This window comes from Hyperolius riggenbachi, chromosome 6 (assembly GCF_040937935.1).
Source record: "Hyperolius riggenbachi isolate aHypRig1 chromosome 6, aHypRig1.pri, whole genome shotgun sequence".
Lineage (NCBI taxonomy): Eukaryota > Metazoa > Chordata > Amphibia > Anura > Hyperoliidae > Hyperolius > Hyperolius riggenbachi.
This window is the reverse complement of record NC_090651.1, coordinates 250,636,839-250,659,752: the sequence shown is the minus strand read 5'-3', so window position 1 is coordinate 250,659,752 and position 22,914 is coordinate 250,636,839. Positions and strand designations below refer to the sequence as shown.

The 22,914-nt window shown below is 43.6% G+C and overlaps 1 protein-coding gene across 7 annotated transcripts in view; it reads right to left on the bottom strand.

Annotated features, from left to right (window-relative positions):
- Positions 1–22,914, bottom strand: part of PLCH2 (phospholipase C eta 2) — a 1,280,386-nt gene that overhangs the window by 1,070,028 nt on the left and 187,444 nt on the right. For all 7 annotated transcript variants that reach the window (XM_068240676.1, XM_068240675.1, XM_068240674.1 and 4 more), the window contains one exon: positions 6,463–7,001. In XM_068240676.1, the coding sequence (XP_068096777.1) occupies positions 6,463–6,574 (112 nt within the window). In that variant the 5' untranslated portion in view covers positions 6,575–7,001. The remainder of the gene's footprint in view (positions 1–6,462; positions 7,002–22,914) is intronic.

Below are 22,914 nucleotides of genomic sequence, written 5' to 3'. Positions count from 1 at the left end.
AAAAAACCCTGTATTTAGACTGGGCAGACGCACTGGTACAGGGCAGTGAGGGTGTTAGAGACTGAGGCCTCGTTCACATCATATGTGCTTTCGTGCGCATTTGGAAGCTCGTATGATGTGCTGAAACGCAGGAACGGCAGAAGTGCATAGACAGCCCTTCTACCGTTCACATGTACTGCGCTGCGCAGCAGTACGATGCGCTAGGAAGCGCTTGCGTGCTGCTGCCTGCATTTTGCCCGGAATCGCAGAGCTGATCCCATCACTGTCAATGGATGAGATCAACAGCGCAGCGGGCAGATGGCGTGGGATCTTATGCGATGCTTCGGATTGCACGGCCATCTGCGCTAGCTAGATGTGAACGAGGCCTGACAGCTGTTTCGCAAATTAAGACTTGGTTCTTCAGAGGCAAAACATGCAACTGATGCATTCTGGTGCTAGTTTTTTTTCTTTGTTTGTTTGTTTTGATTTTCTTCTACTATCTAGGTAATTATATTGAAAATAATGATGATAACAAAGAATAATAATAATTATTATTATTATTAAATGGTCAAGTGCTTGAGCCAAAAAATAAAGACAAGACAAATAACATTTATATTGCGCTTTTCTCCTTGCGGACTCAAAGCGCCAGAGCAGAGCAGCAGCCACTAGGGCGCGCTCTATTGGCAGTAGCAGTGTAAGGGAGACTTGCCAAAGGTCTCCTACTGAATTAGTGCTGGCTTACTGAACAGGCAGAGCCGAGATTCGAACCCTGGTCTCCTGTGTCAGAGGCAGAGCCCTTAACCATTACACCATCAGCCAACTGCAACAGCAGCAATATTAGTATTGCAAGACAAAAGCAACGGTACGGTGGATTCAGTGACTTACGTGCTTGTGGTTATACATTTAATTGGGTATTAGTGCAGAACACAGATGAGTAATTTCTCTTTCCATGCTTTTTCTGCCCGTGACTTGAGCTAAGTTTAATGGAAATGGTATTAAAAGCTTTCGTGCTTTCTGGGTGGCAGTATCTCAACAAAATCATGCCTAAAAATGTGAAAATTAGTAAAAAGACAGACCAACACTAGCTAATGTGTGCTTATTAGCACATAACACTGGGGTCTAATTCACTAGGGCATCTCCGCAATCTCTAAATCATACAGCAAACCTGTACTGTATTTATTATTAATAGTTTTATGTGGTAGAAGGTTGCACCCCATATCTGGGTTACATTCAAACATAGTGGGGTAATTAAGAATTACATGACTACAGTCTCGTGTAGCATTTGCATTGAGAATGTTTTTTTTTTCCCATGGATGCTGCATGCCACTAAAATCACACCTGATATGACCCACATAAGGGTGGTAAATGCCATCAACTGCCTGCCAATGGTTCAGGCATTAGGCAGTTGCTACATATAAAAGCTAGGAGATTATACATCCAAAGAAAATTATATCATATAGAGCAGGAGTGTCAAACTCGAATACAAAAATACAAATACATTAAACACTGGGAACTAGCCGCGGGCCAACCTCAATGTCTACTGGCCACCTTATAAAGTTCCCTGGTGTCCAATTACTCCCATCCAACTCCTATACAGTTCCCTGGTATCTAGTGATCCTCCTCCCTTTCTTATACAGTTTCCTGGTGTATAGTAGTCCTCCCTGCCATACACAGATCCCTGGTGTCTAGAGGCCCCCACCCTCCCCTATACAATTTCCTAGTGTTTAGTGCTTTCCCCCTACCACCCCCATATGGCTTCCCTGGTGTTCTAGGGCTTCACCTCCAGTATAGCTTCCTTGGTGGTCTAGAGTGGGCCAAACATAATGCTAAGTGGGAAAACCCCTTGAGGGCCAAATTTAATGGCTCTGGGGACCAGATTTGGCCCATGGGCCGGACTTTGACATGTATGATATAGAGGATCCCAAGAATAGAAAAAGTGTGGTAATAGAGAGGATAACTAAATCTTGTAACGGATAGAATTCATAAAGGAGGAAGGATTTTTCTGTGAACATCATACCTCCATTCCAAAAAGCCTACATCACTTCCATTGTGTTCAGATCATTGTTTGCCAATCCTTACTGCAAAATCCATTTTGTAATATGTGACAATTAGATATTGTCCCTAATAATTATAATTAATAGCCCTAATTCCGTGGCTCAGCAAACTGAGAGATCTAGCATTGCAGCCAGTGGATTGGGCATCACCCAGGTTCCATGAATTCATGTTGCCACTGAAGTCAGAGGCTGATCAAACAAACTGAAATCTAATATCAGTAAATACATAGGAAAATATAAAATCGGTAGTAAATACATACAAAATTATTAAGCAATTAGATTAGCAAAATTATTTTATCCATTGGGTTTGATTCACAAAACGGTGCTTACTGTTAGCATGGCTTTTCGCGCGTTTTAGAGTGAAAAAATGGGTTTCGCACGAATAACGGTTATTGCATGCAAAAATTTGCGTTCGAGCGTTAACGTGAATTTTTCGCGTGGTAACGTTTACGCAATAACACAAATTTATCGCGCAAGCACGACCGTTAACACGTGAAAAATTCACGAACCACTTTTCACAGCGTGCTAACAGTTAACACCGTTTTGTGAATCAAGCCCATTATGTTCATAGACTTTGTAAATGAGCATATTATTAAAAAAAAAAGAAAAAAAACCTATACTTTATTGACGATGTATGTGAACTAACTGCAGATAGCCATTTAAGGTAATCCGTTTTCCATAGAAAATAATCCATTTAGCATTCAGGTCATTTACAATTATGGCTAGTTGGCCAAAATTTTCAATTACATATTCATGTATGCTCTTTTGAATCCTTCAGCCATGCAGAAATAATATATTTTTGAATGAACAAGGCAAAGCGCTACCCAATGCTCGCTGATGCCTGAAATGTCCTATTAAATACTATTTGGCCCAATTTAACTTCAGATAGATAACAATGCACCGGAGATGGCGCATTAATAAGGCAGAAGTAGTGTTCCATTCACTTTTCATTTGGCATTAGGTAACTCTAACATAAAGCTAGGTATTCAAGGTAACCACAGGAAGGTGTCACTTGCCTATTTCTATGTCTTTCTGCAATGCCACTGCAGGTCCAGAATTATCCCTCTCTTCCACATATGACCGATCACATTAGCCAATGTCTGTTCATCAAGCTGGGGGGAAAGGGGGGAGGGAGGGGGTGACAGTAGTGCGGAAGGCCAGACCTATAGCAGCAGCAGCAGTGGGCAGTGCCGTAAGTAATTGGGAGTTCCAGACACCTTGTTATCTATCACTTCCATGTTGCATTCTTAAGGTAGCCATACACTGGTCGATTTGCCATTAGATCGACCAGCTGACAGATCCCTATCTGATCGAATCTGATCAGAGAGGGATCGTATGGCTGCCTTTACTGCAAACAGATTGTGAATCGGTTTCAGCCTGAAGCCGATCACAATCTGTTGAGCTGCTCCTGCCCCCCCCCTCCCCCCCCCCCCCCGTATACATTACCTAAAGCTGGCTCCGGGTCCTCTTCTCCGCGCTGCACCCCGCACCGCATCCCAGCGTACACTGTGTCACTCCGTGACCAGGAAGTTCAAATAGAGCGCCCTCTATCTGTACTTCCTGGTCACTGCAGTGACACAGGAAGTTAATGTACGCTGGGATGGAAGCAGGAACAGAGTGGTGCAGCGCGGAGAAGATGCCCGGGAGCCAGCGTCAGGTAATGTATACCTGATCGGATCGGCTGCCGCTAGCGACGCGCTCCCTACCCGCGGGCGATCGACGGTATTTTTCCGCACGGCGCAATCGACGGACCGATCCGATTTCGGGAGGAAATCGGAACGGCGGGTGCGTTTAGCGCGAACGATTGGCAGCAGATTCAATCCCAGTGATCGAATCTGCTGTAGAAACGGCCGCAAATCGGGCCACTGTATCGGGCCACACAAATGATGCAGGCTTGAGACACAGGAAGAGGTAGTGTGAGCGTCCTTCTCCTATACCACTACACTGTCAATGACTAATAATTGACCGCCAATTTTTTTTCATATATAGACAATACACACTGTTTCACTTTCCTATCCTGGTATTTAGAACTATTTCTTAATAGAAGAGGAGTAAAGTAACACTTCTTCCTGTGCCACAAACTATTCTGTACTGAGCCCAAATCAGTCAGCAATGTAAATGCTTCTTCTATGGGCGTTTTAGGTCTTGTTGGGGAATACGTATAGTGTGCGATATACGAGAACATCAGTAGTGGCTAGTCTGCACTGTTTGAGGTTCTCAGTATTGTACTGCTCAGCAGTGCACTGCTCTGCTGCACTAATTTTTTGCCAAACGCAGTTCTGATCCATTCACTACAGTGAACACATGGCAATGAAGATGGTGTGTGATTGCGTGTGTTGCACTCTGAATGCACAGCCATCTGCATTTGCTAATGTGAACAAGGCCAAAGGGTCCACGTATAGGGAAATTTCAGTTAACACCTATTAGGACCCTTTTTTACGTTTAAAGGACATCTGAGGTGAAAATAAACTGCTGAGATATACAATTATATCTTTCCTCCTAAAAATGATGTTTTTAGATATCCTGCAGTTTTATTTTATATTTAAATCAGGTTTTTAAGTTTTTACTAGTTCATTGTCTCTGCCAATGACACATTCATTGAAGTATGCCAGAGCTAAAATCTATGAACTATTGATTGTTTTTATCTCTTCCCTGCTCTCAGAAACCATTTACTGTCAGGAAAGTGTTTTATGGTTGTAATTCCTTATCAGTGAGGGTAAGGCTATATAGAGTCCAACCTGGTCCCGACTCAGACAGAAACTGTCACTTGCATACCTGATGTTTAACTCTTTCAGACAGAGAAAAAAAAAAAAAGGAACACAGCATAGTCATTTATGTCCTTGGCACTATACATACACATGCCTATCTCATCATGTCACATGTCACCTCGGTTGCCCTTTAATCAGTTGCTTTCAGTTATACCTGAAAGAAAACTGATTTTCAAAATAATGTCCATGTTTTCCTATGGCACAGTTCCCACTATACGTATTTCAACTGAAAGCTATTTCACAATGCACTGCTATAGAAAAAACGCATACCAACGCGTACTAACTCATACTAACGCTACTAACGCATATCAACACATTAAGTGTAAAAGGGCCCTCAGCTTCATATTGCCTGGCTGTTTGACATATATGTGGCGTCTCCCTGTCAAACCAGCAGCTATGTAATATGACAGTGAATCGGGACAATCTATTCAAATTATATTTAATCTAAATGACCTCATTATGCACACGGTTGTGGTCAGGCTGTTCAAACAGGTTGTCTTCATTTGACTAGCAAAACATTTCCTATTTCCACTCTTTCTAATGTAGGTCTTTTGGGGATAAAGAAAGGTCTGACAGCTGGATGTTCACACGAATTCTAATAATTATAAGAACAATTTATTTTTCCAATCAGAATTAATCAGTCACTTGTACTCAAATATGTCAAAAATGAAAGTATAATATTACATTTCGGTGACAGACGTTAACAATTTGGTCACTTTAAAATGTATAGTCATCACTCATAAAGAGGACCTGTAACAGCCTCTCCACTCTAAACACACACCTCCAGCGACATTACATACAATAATAGGCAGAAAAGATTTACTCCTGAGGAAACACTCTCTCCACTTTCCCTCTAAAACAGTCCAAACAGTCTATGTAGCCAGATGCCAGGCAAAATATCAACGTTTGCATACATTGTAATCGCTTACAAGTCCATATACACGCTAGATTAAAGTCTGCGTACACAAACAAGTGGTGTCGCTCAAACGACATTACCTGGCAAAAATAAACAAGTAGTTTAAACAATTGTGTTCATACACATCAATATGCCAAACGACTGGTGTTCGAATACTGAACGTGCAAGTGGAAGTGACATTCTACACGACATGCGTGCATTCTCTGAAGCAATGTTGTATGAAAGACATACACACCAGGCAGACAGCACCATATCTGCCCAAAAGTCATCTGAATCGATCTGCTAGTTGATTCAGGCCGAATACTTGATATTGGTCGCTTGTCTTCATTTAATTATGTTTGGCTACATTTTTCTATAACGATTGTTTTCCGATATGACAATATATGTAGTTCGTTAGATGTTACAAATTACATTTACCTGACATGTGTACATAGCTTAGGGGGAAAGTCAGCGTTCAATAGCAAATAACTCTTGGTCTGAACATGTGATTACCACTGGAAGATGATAATATCGTTTTTCTGAATAGATAAGCAGTTCAGGATCCCTTTCATCATCTACTATCAGCATCATCATACATTTCACAATCTACTGTCTATCAGGACAGAGGGGTGGGTTCATACAGCACATTGTGTGATTTAATGTAAGCAGTGATTCACACCTGTACTATTACTTGTACTCAAATAATTGTCTGAGCCACCCAGAAAGACAACGTTTCAAAAAGCAAGAAATAAGCATAGTGACTTACCAACATCCACGATGTTCTCGAACAGGAAGACAAAGCCAGGGTCCTCTCCATTGACTGGAGATGGCGGTGGCCGCTTTTTCTTGGAAGTCCCTTTTGGGGATGACACTGCCATGCTGATACTAACAAAAAATCCCCGGTGACAGGTAAATAAATTCTTCCAGAAATCCACAGGAAAAAGTCAGACGACAGAAGTGAAAGGTATAAATCTAAGTTAGGGTTTTCTTTACAAACAGGGTGTGATTAGGGCAGTCCCAATCCAGGAAGGAAGCACGGGACCTCTCCCAGGTGTTCTGCTTTCACAAGAAGTATATATAGTGTCTGGAATGTCTTTCCTCAGACTCTCATCTCAGAGTCAGTCATTGTGAAGCAGTGGTCGCCTCAGCTAGACATACACTAGTACAAATGATCAGGTATGAGTGAGGTGAGGGGTGTGTCAGCACCATGCCCAGCACAGACAGCTGTTTATCTTCTGTCTCCAGATGATTAAAGCAATCCCAATTACTGTGTTCCCCTCTAGAAGTCAGAGCTCTGTCCTTGGCCTGTAAAAGATTATATGTTAGGAAATGTATGATTGTCTTCATCTACAAAATATATAATACTGGGTTTTTTTTGTACACATTTTGTTGTTAAATGTTACAATAGTGCATATCGTAACTGTTATAAGTAGTTTAAAACAATTTAAGGTGATCTCGAGCTGAAGCTTGGGATCAAAATGAGATACTCACCTGAAGAGATGGAAGCCTCAGGATCCTATTGAGGCGTCTCCACAGCACATTTCACTATGTTTAACACAGGACTTAACTTACCAACAAATTCAACTTACAAACAATATCCCAAAGCGGAACCTGTTTATTAGTAGGGGACCACCTGTAACCAGAGGCGTAGCTAGGGCTTTCAGCGCCCGGGGACATAGACAGTTTATGTGCCCCCTCCCCACGGTGCCAAAGCGTGAAAAGGGGGCATGGCCCCAGTTTAGAATGTGAGTGTGGTCATCGGTGCTGCTATACAAATACATAATATGATAGGACATTAGACTATGACTATGGTAGGATTATAGAGATGGGAAGTTCGGATCTTTTCAATGATCCGGATGATTCGAATCGGATCATTGAAGAGATCCGGATCTTTGATCTGAACCTCGGATCATTTTACTACCGGATGCATTCGGGGGTGAAAAGAACAGCAGGACAGGTCTGTGGACAGGAGAAGGGGAGGGAGTGGACACACAGAGAAGGGGAGAAGATGGACAGAGGGCAGGGAGTGGACAGAGATGGGAGGAGGGACGAGCAGAGAGCAGAAATGTTTGCACGTAATACCCACATGCTGAAGTCATATGCTTTACATATATTTCACCTATATGCTCATCTGTACACTTTGAAAGAAAAGCTCGCACAGTGAAAGAAAGTGCAGCTGTTTAGTGCTGAGTGCAGGAGGATTATATTGCCTTTCAATCACAGTGTCTGCAAAGTTACTGAGCTGTGCTGAGCCAAAAGCTTCCCATGTGATCACTGTGTAGCACTACGGAACAGACAGCCTGTAATGAGCAGCACATTTCAGCCAGTATGTGTGCTCTACACATATCTGGCACTGGCACCCATGTCCCCTTTCTCTCATCTACCTGTCCCTGCAAGGCTGCCTCCCTTCCAACAGAGCGATCCATCTCTGCTCTGCTTCCAAGACCCCGCTGTGAGGGGGCGTGTCGCTCCTGGCCCCGCCCCTTTTGCGATCCGAATCACTCATTTTGATGATTCGGATGATCGACTCATAAAATAGATTCGGATCAAAGATCCGAATCGTTCATGATCCGGACAACACTATAGGATTAGAGTGTGAGCTCCTCTGAGGACAGTCAGTGACATGACTATGTACTCTGTACAGTGCTGCAGAAGATGTCAGTGCTATATAAATACATACTAATAATATGGTAGGACATTAGGCTATAACTATGGTAGGGATTAGATTGTGAGCTCCTCCAAGGACAGTCAGCGACATGACTATAGTCTGGTGGGTCGGGTCTGGCGGCTGGAGGCCTCTGGCTCAGGTATGGTGGTTTTGTGTACTGGGCTCCGGCCTAGTGGGGTCTATGGCTAGAGGCTTCAGGCTCAGGCCTGCCTGGTGGTGTGGTGGGCACCACCAGGCAGGCGTGTAGTGGGCTGGACCCTAGTGGGCTGGAGACCATGGTCAGCAGTGAATGGGGGTGGGTGCCTGGGGAGGCTGGTATGTCTGGGAGTGAGGGGTTGCAGCAGCCAGTAGGCAGGCAGAAAACTTACAGAAAACAGCCAGCCAGGTTGCAGCCTACTGCTACATGTGTGCTGCCTGAAACTGGATAGTACTGCCTGGATCTGGGTGGGCTGGCAGGAGCTTGGCTTCTATCCTTTCTTCCCCCCCAGATACTGTGATAATGGCTGGCTGAATGTGTGATAAAATGCTAAAAGCTTTAAGCCTGAAGGGTCAGGGACAGGGTCAGTCAGTGAAAGGGAATGTATGTATGTATGTATGACATACATAGAGTCTGTGATTCCATCCCTGACTGCCTGACCCTGTCCCTGACCCTGCAGGCTTCTTCAAGCATTTAGCATTTTATCACACAAGTACCCTATTTTTTGGACCATGACACCCTCCCAATTACAGTAATTCCACCCCCACTAATCTCCTCCACACCCTCAGTGACAGCAACCCTCCCAGTAACAGTAATTCCACCCCCAGTAATCTCCTACACACCCTCAGTAACAATAACCCTCCCAGTAACAGTAATTCTCCTCTCCCACCCCCCCCAGCAGGGCCGAGGCATAGGCTGGAGAGGCTCCAGCCTCAGGGCGCAGTGTAGGAAGGGGCGCACAATTCATTCAGCTATCATTCCTAATTGTGTATTAAGCAGAAAGAAATAAAAGGGGATACATAGCAGTGACTGCAAGCCAGATAACTAGAGATTAAGGTGTTGGGGAGGTTGTGGGCCCTGTGGCCCTCTTAGTCTAATAGCAATCAGTGTGTGACAGCTGGGGTGGGAGGGATGGAGGGGCGCACTTTGGTGTCTCAGCCTTGGCTGCTGGAGGACCTTGTCCCTGCTCTGCCCCCCAGTAACAATAATCTACCCTTCCATAACTGCTCTACTCATCCGTCTCCGTCGCCCTCCCCACAGTTGCGCTCCACTTCTCTGCCTGCCTCCGGTGCTCCTCCTTACCCACCATCTGGCTTGTGACGTCACACAGGAAGAGCCCCGAGCAAGGCAGCAGCAGCGGCAGACTCTGGCACAGAGAGATTTACAAAAAAAATGCAGCTGGGCGCCCTTAGGGAGTCGGCGCCCGGGGGCACATGTCCTACCCCGCCCACCCCTAGCTACGCCCCTGCCTGTAACTGGTTGTGTGGCTTCCTCCACTTGCCCAATTTCCTGATAAGATGGCAGCGCAATACATTTAACATACAGTGGCTTGATCTTCTATAATATAGATGAATATGGCTAAACTTATAAGTGTTTATATATTTGCACATCAGGCCTTGCATACTATTTTGATTGTGTACTTGCAATCTACATTGTGTGTACCGTTTTTTATATGCACACCTAATTATTTGCATTAACTGTGCTCTAGTGTATGTTATATTGCTAATAATGTTAAAAAAAAAAAAATGGCAGCGCAATGTTATTGGCAAGACTTCTGTCTAAACTCCTCCCCTATCTCATTATGATTCTCATATGTTAATTGGGAAGGAGCAGGGAGATGGAACGCACAGATGACCTAAACACACACACCTGCTCCCTCTCCTGAGAGTTCAACTGCTACGGCCACTGCTATAGAACTATAGCTGAGCCCTTACGTGCTTACCTGTCTGCTGGGCTCATTTGCGCTACTGGGCTTGCGCCAGAAGTGCATGTGCATAGTTGAAACCAAAAAGCAGAGCAGGCAGAGGCTGGGAATGTTTCTCCTCTCTTGCTTAAATGGCCATTACCAAAAAGTTGAATCTTTAATTGCTATGTAATATAGCAAATTATTGCAGGACTAATATACATGCTCTGTAAGTGTCGTTTTGAAGCTGAGGTTTATTTACCACAGTGGCCTTTGAAATATATTTATAGCAAAGAAATGTTTTCCATTAATTGCTGCAATCTACAGAACTGAGCTGCTAAGGAAAAATGTGAATAAATTAGTGTATTTTTACGTTTATGGTAATTCAGAACTGCAGACACCTGTGTTATAAACACACTTGCTGGTGTTTAGTCTGGAGTATATACTGTAGGTGCTCAGGGTGGAGGTGGATGGCGCTCTGCCAATATTGATAGTGATTAGAGAAGTCGCGAACCTCCGATTTTCGGTTCGCGAACCTCCACGAAAGGTTCGGTCCGCGAAAAAGTTCACGAACCGCAATACTCTTCAATGGGGAGGCGAACTTTGAAAATTTGAAAAAATTCTAATGGCTGGAAAAATGATAGAAAACATGTTTCTAATACCTGGAGGCCCACCCTCCTCCCTCCTGCCTTCTACCCTTCTACCTATTCCCTCCTCCCTCCTACTGGAGGGAGGAGGGTCTCATCTGCCAGGGAATTATACTATTTCAAAAACCAGTTTACATACCATAGCTGGGAATCGAACCCAGGCCTAACTGTGTGGTGGGCAAGCACCCTAACCGCTGTACCACAACAGTACTAACTGAAGCTGGCCTAGCATTTACTATTTATGCTCAATGCAATAGAAACATTAGGTTGCTTAAAGGGAACCTTAACTGAGAGTGATATGGATGTTTCCTGTAAACAATACCAGTTGCCTGGCAGTCCAGCTGATCTCTGTGACTGCAATAGTGGCTGAATCACACCCTGAAACAAGCATGCAGCTAATCCAGTCTGACTTCAGTCAGAGCATCTGATCTGCATGCTTGTTCAGGGGCTGTGGCTAAAAGTATTAGAGACACAGGATCAGCAGGCGATTCAGGCAACTGGTATTATTTTAAAAGGAAAAATTCATATCCTTCTCCGTTTAGGTTCCCTTTAAGGATTCGTAGCATAAAAGCCAACTCACATTGGCTGGGAATCGAATCCAGGTCTCACTGTGTGGTGGGCAAGCACCCTAACTGCTGTACCACAACAGTACTAACTGAAGCTGGCCTAGCATTTACTATTTATGCTCAATGCAATAGAAACATTAGGTTGCTTAAAGGGAACCTTAACTGAGAGTGATATGGATGTTTCCTGTAAACAATACCAGTTGCCTGGCAGTCCAGTTGATCTCTGTGACTGCAATAGTGGCTGAATCACACCCTGAAACAAGCATGCAGCTAATTCAGTCTGACTTCAGTCAGAGCACCTGATCTGCATGCTTGTTCAGCGGCTGTGGCTAAAAGTATTAGAGACACAGGATCAGCAGGCGATTCAGGCAACTGGTATTATTTTAAAAGGAAAAATCCATATCCTTCACCGTTTAGGTTCCCTTTAAGGATTTGTAGCATAAAAGCCAACTCACATTGGCTGGGATTTGAACCCGGGTCTCACTGTGTGGTGGGCAAGCACCCTAACCGCTGTACCACAACAGTACTAACTTAAGCTGGCCTAGCATTTACCATTTATGCTCAATACAACAGAAAAAGTAGACAAGACAAATAACATTTATATCACACTTTTCTCCTGGCGGACTCAAAGCACCAGAGCTGCAGCCACTAGGGAATGCTCTATAGGCAGTAGCAGTGTTAGGAAGACTTGCCTAAGGTCTCGTACTGAATAGGTGCTGGCTTACTGTTTACTTTTTCTCTTGCAGAATGTTTGGATGTGTTTGGATGTGTGTATGAGCCTTAAAACAGGAAGTGGAAATGAGTGCTGAACATATAAGCAACTAGTTAGAGACTTATGATCTGATTACTTCTGCTTCTCCAAAAAGTCTACTGCAGCAGAATTACGCAGCAGAAACGGGTTATTTCAAGGCATTATTATACACAGTCAAATTAGCATAAACTCAATACTGTTAAAAAAAAGCAATATAAATCTCACCACTCTTCGCAACTATAAATAAATAAATTGTCTCAAGTTATATTGTTCATTTCACTTTCACTTATTTAAATACCATTAAAATGTAAATATCAGCAAAACAGCATGGACTGAGTTGCATTTGCAATAAATCCAGCTCTCCAATTGAGTTTAATTTAATCTGCAGCTCTGTTGAGTTTCCAACAAAAAAAAAAAAAACAGTGCATTTGCAAGAACATAACATGCAATTATATAGTACAGTATTGAAAGTGTTGGGTAGGAGTGTCCTTGCTGTCTTTTCTGTGCACCTAATTGGGTGAAGCAGTGACAATGTACTGATTGAATTATAATGTCTTTAATTCTTTATTGTTAATTATATGTTACACTACAAAAATTCCCGTCAGCAAATTTCACAGGTTCCGGCTGAAGAAAATTGTGTTGTCTTTAGAACAGTGCTCATTGTGACCTAAAACTGCTGGCACATTTTTTGTACTGCATAAGAGAAAATATAATAAAGGCAGTGGCTTGATTAGACATGTTGTCATTTGTAGACACAGATAAACAATAAAAGCCTAGTATGCATTCTAGACTTTCTGTGGCTGCATGTTACTAAAAGCTTGCATAAGCTACATGCAGGAATGTATCACTGTAGATACACTCAGAGCTAGGGCTAAAGCAAATCAGAGAATGAGTCCCGTTTACTAAGATTCGCTGAGGCTGGAAATCATTGGAAAACACATGTAGAGACCAGGAGCTTAAAGGGGGCTTCCGCTGTAAAAATAAAACATACACTATCAGCACAGGCAGCAGAAGGTATAGCAGAGTTGCAGGAAAAAAATATCAAAAATCTGGCCACTTGCATAAAATCCAGATTTTAATTGGTTATCCATGCTCCCTTTCAGGGCCGGCCTTTGACCTGAGCGACCGGAGCGATCGCTCAGGGCGCCGGGCCGCCGGCTTCCAGGGGGGGCGCCGCGCCGCTCTCCTGCCCCAAGGCCGCATATTGTTTATTTTTATCTGCTCACTTGCGGCGGCTTGCGCCGCGCGACTGTCTCCCTCTGGCTCCGCCCCCTGGTGCCGCTGGGGGTGATGGGGGCGAAGACCAGAAACAAGTGCTGGAGCCTGCAGCCTCTTGGAAACAGTGTCTGTGATAGTCTCCGCCCCGCGCTGCTGGCCCCGTGCGTGATAGGAGGAGGATGGAAGCCCGCCGTGTGCCAGGCCAGCCTCCCTGCCTTGACCTGGCTGTGTGTGGCAGTGGGTGACTGTCCCTCGAGACCCGGGCTGGCCATCGCCCCAAGACCCCAACTGACTGGATAGACCATGTCACCAGCAAAAGTAAGGCTCCGCTCCCCATCCCATATATATATGTGCAGCAGCCATGAGATGTGTGTATATATATATGCAGCAGCCAGCAGATGAGATGAAATATAATAGATGCAGCAGCCAGCAGATGAGATTCCCAGCTGAGCTGACCACCCTGTGATCAAAGCAAAATGTAACACAACAGACAGCACAAGTGTGTGTGTATATATATATATATATATATATATATATATATATATATATATATATATATATATGGGATGGGGAGCGGAGCCTTACTTTTGCTGGTGACATGGTCTGTCCAGTCAGTTGGGGTCTTGGGGCGATGGCCAGCCCGGGTCTCGCGGTCTCGAGGGACAGTCACCCACTGCCACACACAGCCAGGTCAAGGCAGGGAGGCTGGATGTATATAGCTTTGATCATACAGCGGTCAGCTCAGCTGGGAATCTTATCTGCTGGCTGCTGCATATTATAGGCAACTAAAGGGGGATCTGGTAGCCTAAGTATACACACACACACACACACTAGGTGGGGGTCTGCCTATATACATACACACTAAGGGGGGGATCTGCCTACACTAGTAGCCTATATACACTAAGGGGGAGATCTGCTTATAATAGGCAGATTAGACCCCCCCCTAAAGTGTTTATAGGCTACTAGTCTTGTATATGTATGCAGATCCCCCCTTTAGTGTATATATAGTAGGCAGATCCCCCTTGGTGTTTATATTATATATACACTATTTATTTAAGTATTTATAGCGCCAACATATTACACAGCGCTGTGCAGAGTATATATTGTCTTGTCACTAACTGTCCCTCAGAGGGGCTCACAATCTAGTCCCTACCATAGTCATATGTCTATGTATGTATTATGTAGTGCATGTATCACAGTCTAGGGCCAATTTTTTAGGGGGAAGCCAATTAACTTATCTGTATGTTTTTGGGATGTGGGAGGAAACCAGAGTGCCCGGAGGAAACCCACACAGACACGGGGAGAACATACAAACCCCTTCAGATAGTGCCCTGGCCGGGATTCAAACCAGGGACCCATCGCTGCATGGCGAGAGAGCTAACCACTACGCCACCGTGCTACCCATACACTAAGGGGGGATCTGCCTAATATATATACACTAAAGGTGGGATCTGCCTACAAGACTAGTAGCCTATATACACTAAGGAAGGGGGGGGGGATCTGCCTATAATAGATAGATCCCCCCTTAGTGCATATAGGCTACTAGTCTTGTATATGTAGGCAGATCCCCCCTTTAGTGTATATATAGGCAGATCCCCCCTTGGTGTATATATCTGCCTATATATACACTAAAGGGGGGGATCTGCCTATATATACACTAAAGGGGGATCTGCCTACATATACAAGATTAGCAGCTTATATACACTTGGGGCCCTTTTACAAAATCAGTTGCTCTCAGTTAAAACGGAAAGAAAACTGATTTTCAAAGTAAGTCCCATGTTTTCCTATGGCACCTTTCACACTTAACGCGTTTCAACTGAAATCTTTTTCCCAATGCACTGCGTGGTGTGTGGTGTGTGTAGAGAGGATGAACGGCGGGGGGGGTGGGGTGGGGTGGCACCAAAATCTGGTTAAACCTAAGGCTGGCCCTGCTCCCTTTCTGCCTTTGCAAAGACTGTTAAGAGATTGTGACATCTGTGGGCTGGAGGTGCCTCAAAGTGTGGCCTGAGGGGTACTCTACCTGTGCCACAGAGCCAGTCTATTGCAGAGAGGAGAGGTAAAGAGAGTGACTCCCAAAAACAGCCATAATGCTACCATTCTGCTTAATGAAGTCGTCAGCCATTGCCAAATTGGGTTCAGGGCTCTGCTTAGTTGGAGGTCACTTTGCCAAACATTGCCTAACATTTAGGGGTCACTGCCTAATTGGTGGTCTCTCTGCCTGATATTTCAAAGTCACTTTTTCTAAATAAGGCAAACACGACATATAAATATTTGGGGGTAATCCTACTTAGCATTTAGATATCGCTATGTTGATTAACTTGGGGGAACTCTATCTAAAATTAATTAGGCATTACTCTACCTATCACTCTTTTTAATTTCAGAAGAATGCTGTCTATACATTTGTGGGGCACGCTGACTATGTGGGGGGAATGCTGCCTAATATTAACTGGGTGTCTCTCTGTGTAGCATTTCATTGTCATGCTACGTAGTATTTGTGGGTCACTTGGCTAAATTGGGAGGAACGCTGCCTAGTATTTGGGGGTTATGCTAGCCAATATTTATGAGTTACTCTGATAAACTGGGGGGACCCTGCCTAATATTTGTGAGTCACTCTATTTAACATTTGGGTGTCACTCTACCTAAAATTTGAAGGTCCTTCTGCCTAACATTTGGGGGTCAAGCTATCTAGTTGGAAGAAATGTTGCCTAATATTTGGGGGTCTCTCTGCTTACGATTTCAGGGTCACTCTCCCTAATATTTGTGTCACTCACTCTGCCTACTTGGGGGGAATACTACCTAATATTTGGGAGTCACTCTGCCTAACATTATTTGAGGGAGGGGGAACTCTGCCTTGTATTTGGGGGCACTCTACATACTGTTATTTGCTGGGAAATCTGCTAATTATGTTTCAGTGAAACACTGGATAACTGGATAGCTGGAGCTAAATGGCTGCAGGCCTGAAGTGTTAAATGTTCTGTGTCTTGTCTTGTTACGCTGCCTAATTATGATGTTTTGGGGACCTTGATGCATGATTATAATGCTTGGGAAGGACACTTCACGTAATTACCGGTATGTTATTTGGGAGGTGGGAAGACTGCCTACTTTGGATTTATGTTGTTTGATTCTACCTGTTTGATATCTACCTGGCACTGCTATCAGCCTGCTGGTATTATGTATAGATCACAGTGTCACTGATATTTGTCTGACAATAGTATAATTTGCATGTCACTAAGATTTGTCTTAAAGTGAACCTAAAGCCACGGAAGAAAAATGAGATGAACTCACCTGGGGCTTCCCTCAGCCCCTGGCAGACGATCGGTGCCCTTGCAGCTCCGCTCCGATGTCCCAGGACCCACCGGCGAGCACTTCCGGTTTGGCCGTCACCGGCCGACAGGCATGGGAACGCGAGTGATTGTTCGCGTTCCCAGCCTGCATATCGCCCCCTATGCTGCTATTGCGGCCTCCTGCCCGCAATAGCAGTATAGGGGGCGATATACAGGCTGGGAACGCGAACAATCACTCGCGTTCCCATGCCTGTCGGCCGGTGACGGCCAAACCGGAAGTGCTCGCCGGCGGGTCCTGGGACATCGGAGCGGAGCTGCGAGGGCACCAATCGTCTGCAGGGGGCTGAGGGAAGCCCCAGGTGAGTTCATCTCATTTTTCTTCCGTGGCTTTAGGTTCACTTTAACACAGATTTTTTTTGGGGGGTGTATTAAAATCTTTACAGTTAACCCCTTTATTTTGCTCTACTTGCAATCTGTTATGACCATGCCCCCCATTGCTGAATCACAACTCATATTTTCTCTTCTCTCAGCACCCTGGTGGGGACATGATGACTTCAGTTATTATACGGCACATGGCTTTTGAATAAATATTAAATCAGCAAAGGGTGTTTTAAATGTAACTATTTCATCCCCCTACAAGAATACTAAATCAATCATTGTTCTAAAAAGTTTGAGGAGGACTCCTGCTAGGAAATGTGACACAGACAAAGCAATGTTAAGTCTTTTGCCTGCCGCTGCATTATTATTAGTATTATTATTTAGTATACATATAGTGCCGACATCTTCCACAGCACTGTACAGTGGATATTGTCTTGTCACTTAAAGGACAACTGAAGCGAGAGGGATATGGAGGCTGCCATATTTATTTCCTTTTAAGCAATACCAGTTGCCTGGCAGTCCTCCTAATCATCTGCCTCTAATACTTCTAGCCACAGACCCTGAACAAGCATATACAGATCAGGTGTTTATGACATTATTGTCAGATCTAACAAGTTTAGCTGCATGCTTGTTTATGGTGCGATTCAGACACTACTGCAGCAAAATAGATCAGCAGGGCTGCCAGGCAACTGGTATTATTTAAAAGGAAATAAATATTGCAGTCTTTATATACTTCTCACTTCATGTGTCCTTTATCTGTCCCTCAGATGGGCTCACAATGTAATCCCTACCATAGTCATATGTCTATGTATGTATTGTGTAGTGTATGTATTGTAGTCTAGGGCTTATTTAGAGGTAAGCAATTAACCTATTTGTATGTTTTTTGGGATGTGGGAAAAAACCAAAATACCCAGAGGAAACCCACACAGACACAGGGAGAACATACAAACCCTGTGCAGATAGTGCCCTAGCTTGGATCTGAACCAGAGACCTATCGCTACAAGGCAAGAGTGTTAACCACTACACCTCCATGCTCCCCTACTGTACTACAGGAAATGGCTGGGGAATTGGCTCAACCAGGGATTCTAAAAGTGATTTGTTAAAGACCCAACAACTTATACACAGATAGAAAAAAGCTGTACCACACATTGTACAAAGCTAGGAAGATACACGTGTTTGGATTAGGCTTTAAGTAATATGAGCTTGTAGTCTTTGCACCATATCAAAGCACCTGGTATGCTGCTAACTAGGTAGGCTATTTATCCTTGTTCCCTCACTGTGCCTTGCCAGAGACCATTCTGTCTTGTGATCAGACAAGCACATTACTGCCCTCCAGCTCTGGACTTAGCAAATTAACACCTTGTTTTTTAAATGTGTTTTGACTAGACATTCAAGAAATGACAAAGCTTTAAACCCTGCAAACCACTTCCTGCCACAGAAGCTCTGGAAGCTTTGTCATTGTTACATAAAGAAACCCACCAAACCTAATAGCAAATTAAAAGGGAATTTTAGCATACACCAAATAAGCTAATTTGTAATACATTTATACAGAGATATGAATTGCACAGCCCGGCACACTGCTAAAGCATCCATCCATTACAGGTTCCACAAATACTTTAACTGTGGTTATTGGTTCAATGCTCCTCCACTTTAATGTACCTGAGATGGCAGCAAAGCAAAAATGTATACATACCTGGGGCTTCCTCCAGCCCCTTTCGACTTAATTGCTCCCCTGCCGATTAGCAGGACTGCCGGGCAACTGAATTGGTTTATAAAGAAATAAATATGGTAGCCTCCACAGGGGCGTAGCAATAGTGGTTGCAAAGGTTGCGACCGCATCGGGGCCCTTGGGCCAGAGGGGCCCCGAAGAGCCCTCCCTGAACTACAGTTTTAGCTCTCTATTGGTCCTTTGCTAATAATAATCACTTCTATATATACTTTGAATAGTGGTAATCATCAACACACTGTTCCCCATCCCCTTCTTGCTCCTCTGACACTGTGGTTGCCATTGGCAGGTTTTGGTGCGCCATATCAATTGTCACATAGTGGCGCCATATCTACGCCACTGAGCCTCCATATACCTCTCAGTACATGTGCCCTTTATTGGAATAATGAATATATATATATATATATATATATATATATATATATGACATTTTAATATAAAAACCTACACGTAAAACGATATACGTTGATGAAACATATCATACTGATCCTGTAGTGGGTTGTTGTAAATGACACTCAATGTCACTACCACTAATGACATTATCCTGAGCCCTGACAGAACCTCAAAGTAAGATAAAGGTTCAACACTAGACCAGACTTCTATCCCATCCGCTATGATTAAGAGGCATGCCGCTGAAAGAACTTGTGCTGAACTATATATTTAGCATGACATGCTCCCTGTGAACACATTGTGAATTGTATTTTTGTTGGCAGGAGTGGTTTACCTGCCTGTGTAAATCTGTGCTGGCAGCTCTACTTCATGTTTTGGATGGAGCAATAATAAGGGCTGAGTGAGAAGATCTATAAGATTGCATTGTTTACCATCCCCTAACCCCCTGTGACTACTCCATGGTTTGCATTGGTGCAGGGGTGGGCTGTGATGCTGCTCGAACATGGGAGGAGCCATGTAAAGGAGGAGTTATGAAATGGCTTTGCTTTTCTGGGAGGAGCCATAAAAGGGACTGAACTGTCGCCTGAGAAATCTAATCCCAATCCCCTGGGGGAGATAGAGTGAGTGAGAGTGTGAGTGAGAGAGTGTGTGTGTGTGTGTGTGTGTGTGTGTGTGTGTGTGTGTGTGTGTGTGTGTGTGTGTGTGTGTGTGTGTGTGTGTGTGTGTGTGTGTGTGTGTGTGTGTGTGTGTGTGTGTGTGTGTGTGTGTGTGTGTGTGTGTGTGTGTGTGTGTGTGTGTGTGTGTGTGTGTGTGTGTGTGTGTACCTTAAAGCAGACCTGAACTCAGAACTTCCGCTCTGCTGTAAAAGAAAAGCAACCACTTCAGCCCTCAGTCATTTTTACTTTATGCATCCGACCAATGTTCACCTCCCATTCATTAGCCTATAACTTTATCACTACTTATCACAATGAACTGGTCTATATCTTGTTTTTTCCGCCACCAATTAGGCTTTCTTTGCGTAGTACATTTTGCTAAGAGCTACCTTACTGTAAATGCATTTTAACAGTAAGAATAAGAAAAAAACTGAAAAAATTCATTATTTCTCAGTTTTCGGCCACTATGGTTTTAAAATAATACATGCCTCCATAATTAAAACCGATGTATTGTATTTGCCCATTTGTCCCGGTTATTACACCATTTAAATTATGTCCCTATCACAATGTATGGCGACAATATTTTATTTGGAACTATAAGTGCATTTTTTCTGTTTTGCATCCATCACTATTTACAAGCTTATAATAAAAAAAAATTGAAATATTTCATCTTTACATAGATATTTAAAAAGTTTAGACCCTTAGGTAAATATGTATGTGTTTTTTTTTATTGTAATTTTATTATTATTATTATTATTATTAATAAACATTTTATTTGGGTATTTTTGGGAGGGTGGGATGTAAAAAGTAATTTTTTAATGTAAATATATATTTATTTTATTTTTATTTTATGTAGATGTAATTTTACTTTATGGCCACAAGATGGCAACCTTAGGTTTATTTACATGACGTCACGTGTACGCTTAGAGGGACGTAGGGGGACGTAGGAGGCAGAAAAAGCGAAGCTTCCGAGAGAAGCTGTCGCTTTTTCTGCGGGGGAAAGGAATCAGTGATCGGGCACCATAGCCCGATTCATTGATTTCTGGGCTAATGATCCGCAGCCGGGAGAGCGTGTGCACGCGTGCGATCGGCCTCGGGAGCGCACATGGCCTCCTGGACGTAGCTAGTAGAAAAAAACATTTCCAGCTTGGTGCAGGATACTTCCTGGTATCCTGGGAGCTCAGAAAGGTTTAACCTCCTGTGTTTACATATTAGCTCAAAAACTGCTGCCGTTACACTTGATGGAATAAAAGAGCTTTATAATAATAATAATAATTGGGCAGCACGGTGGCGTAGTGGTTAGCTCTCTCGCCTTGCAGCGCTGGGTCCCTGGTTCGAATCCCAGCCAGGGCACTATCTGCAAAGAGTTTGTATGTTCTCTCCGTGTCTGCGTGGGTTTCCTTCGGGCACTCCGGTTTCCTCCCACATTCCAAAAACATACGGATAAGTTAATTGGCTCCCCCTAAAATTGGCCCTAGACTACAGTACATACACTACATAATATAGACATATGGCAATGGTAGGGATTAGATTGTGAGCTCCTTTGAGGGACAGTTAGCAACAAGACAATATATATATACACTGTACAGCGCTGCGTAATATGTCGGCGCTATATAAATGCTAAATAATAATAATAATAATAATACATCAGGCGGTGCTGACCCTTTTGTTCTTTTTTACATATTAGCTCAGAATTTTCCAGTCGGCAGACAGCTAACAGCTCAAATTACACTGGCTCATTACTTGCTGAGAAGGGAGTATTAGGTTGTTCTCTATAAATACATCCATGGTGGACTTATCTGTGTTCTCCTTGTCTTCTGTGCAAGAGTTTAGGTCCGCTTTAATGCAGTGAAAGGGTAGCTGCTAGAAAACACAACACTGCGCTGCTGTGAACAGGAACCCTTTATGCGATTCACGAACCCATCAGGAATGCCTTGTGTAGCTAGAAATGCATTGTGTGAAAACCAGCATATGTGCACGATGATGTGCAAATGATACACCCCTTGGATGCGTGCACACATCCACAACAAAAGGCCATGCCCCCTGGCACTTGCATGCCCACTAGCACATGCATGGACAAGCAGGTCATGACTCCCAGGATGCCTAGGACTGAGGTATGGCAACATGTCAGTATAACACTGATACTGAACATTACCAGCTGCCAGGACTCTGTAAATGGCATTCTGTACTGTGTACAGAAATGTAAGATGAAATATGTAGGTGACTTTCCTATATAAGTAATTTGAACGTCCCAAGGTACTTAAATGCTCTGTTATGGAAAACTTCTGGATGCTTTTCGTTGGTATGTCATGCACTGGTACTTGTGTAAATTCCCAGGAGAAAATTGGCTTTGTTTAATTAGGTGATGTGTTTCAGGACATGCAAGGGCATGCTATCATTTCCTCTCTATAGACTGAAGTATGTGAAGTAAGAGAGAGGTTTCTTTCAACTGTTTTTCCGTTGCCTCAAGAAGCTGGAAATTGAGGTAATCAACTCAGTTCACGGAATATTTATCAGTGAAGCTTACAGTGTATTTGATAGCATCATTGATCATAGTCTACAATGAGAAAAAAATATATTTTCAAGATACACCATTACTTTTCGAAAGATAAATGATTCAGTTTGCTCTGCACTTGTAATTAACCATTGACCATACTCCACTAGGCTCCTTCCACACTAGCAGTAAAAATGTTCCGCTTAGCCATAGCTGGCCTCTCGTTGCCCAGTGCAAGCCTTCTCTGTGGGCACTCACATCTCTCTCACACGTTCATGAGGCACTGACCCGGAAGCTGTGATGGGGAGCGGCACCATTTTTTTGAGCGCCATCCTGCCGCCATTAATCTACTTAAGGGCCTGTTACCACCAGGGCCGTTTTGTACCCGGATTCATGCGTACGAATACAGGTCCGGAATCTTAGCCTATTGAAATGAATGCAGGGGCTGCTAGAAGCCTCAGGTGAGTAAAAAATGTTTTCATAGGCTTAAGTGTCTCTTTAAGGCCCTGTTCACAGTGGTTAGTTGCATTGCAGAGAAATTCTGCATGTCAGCTCACTGTCCA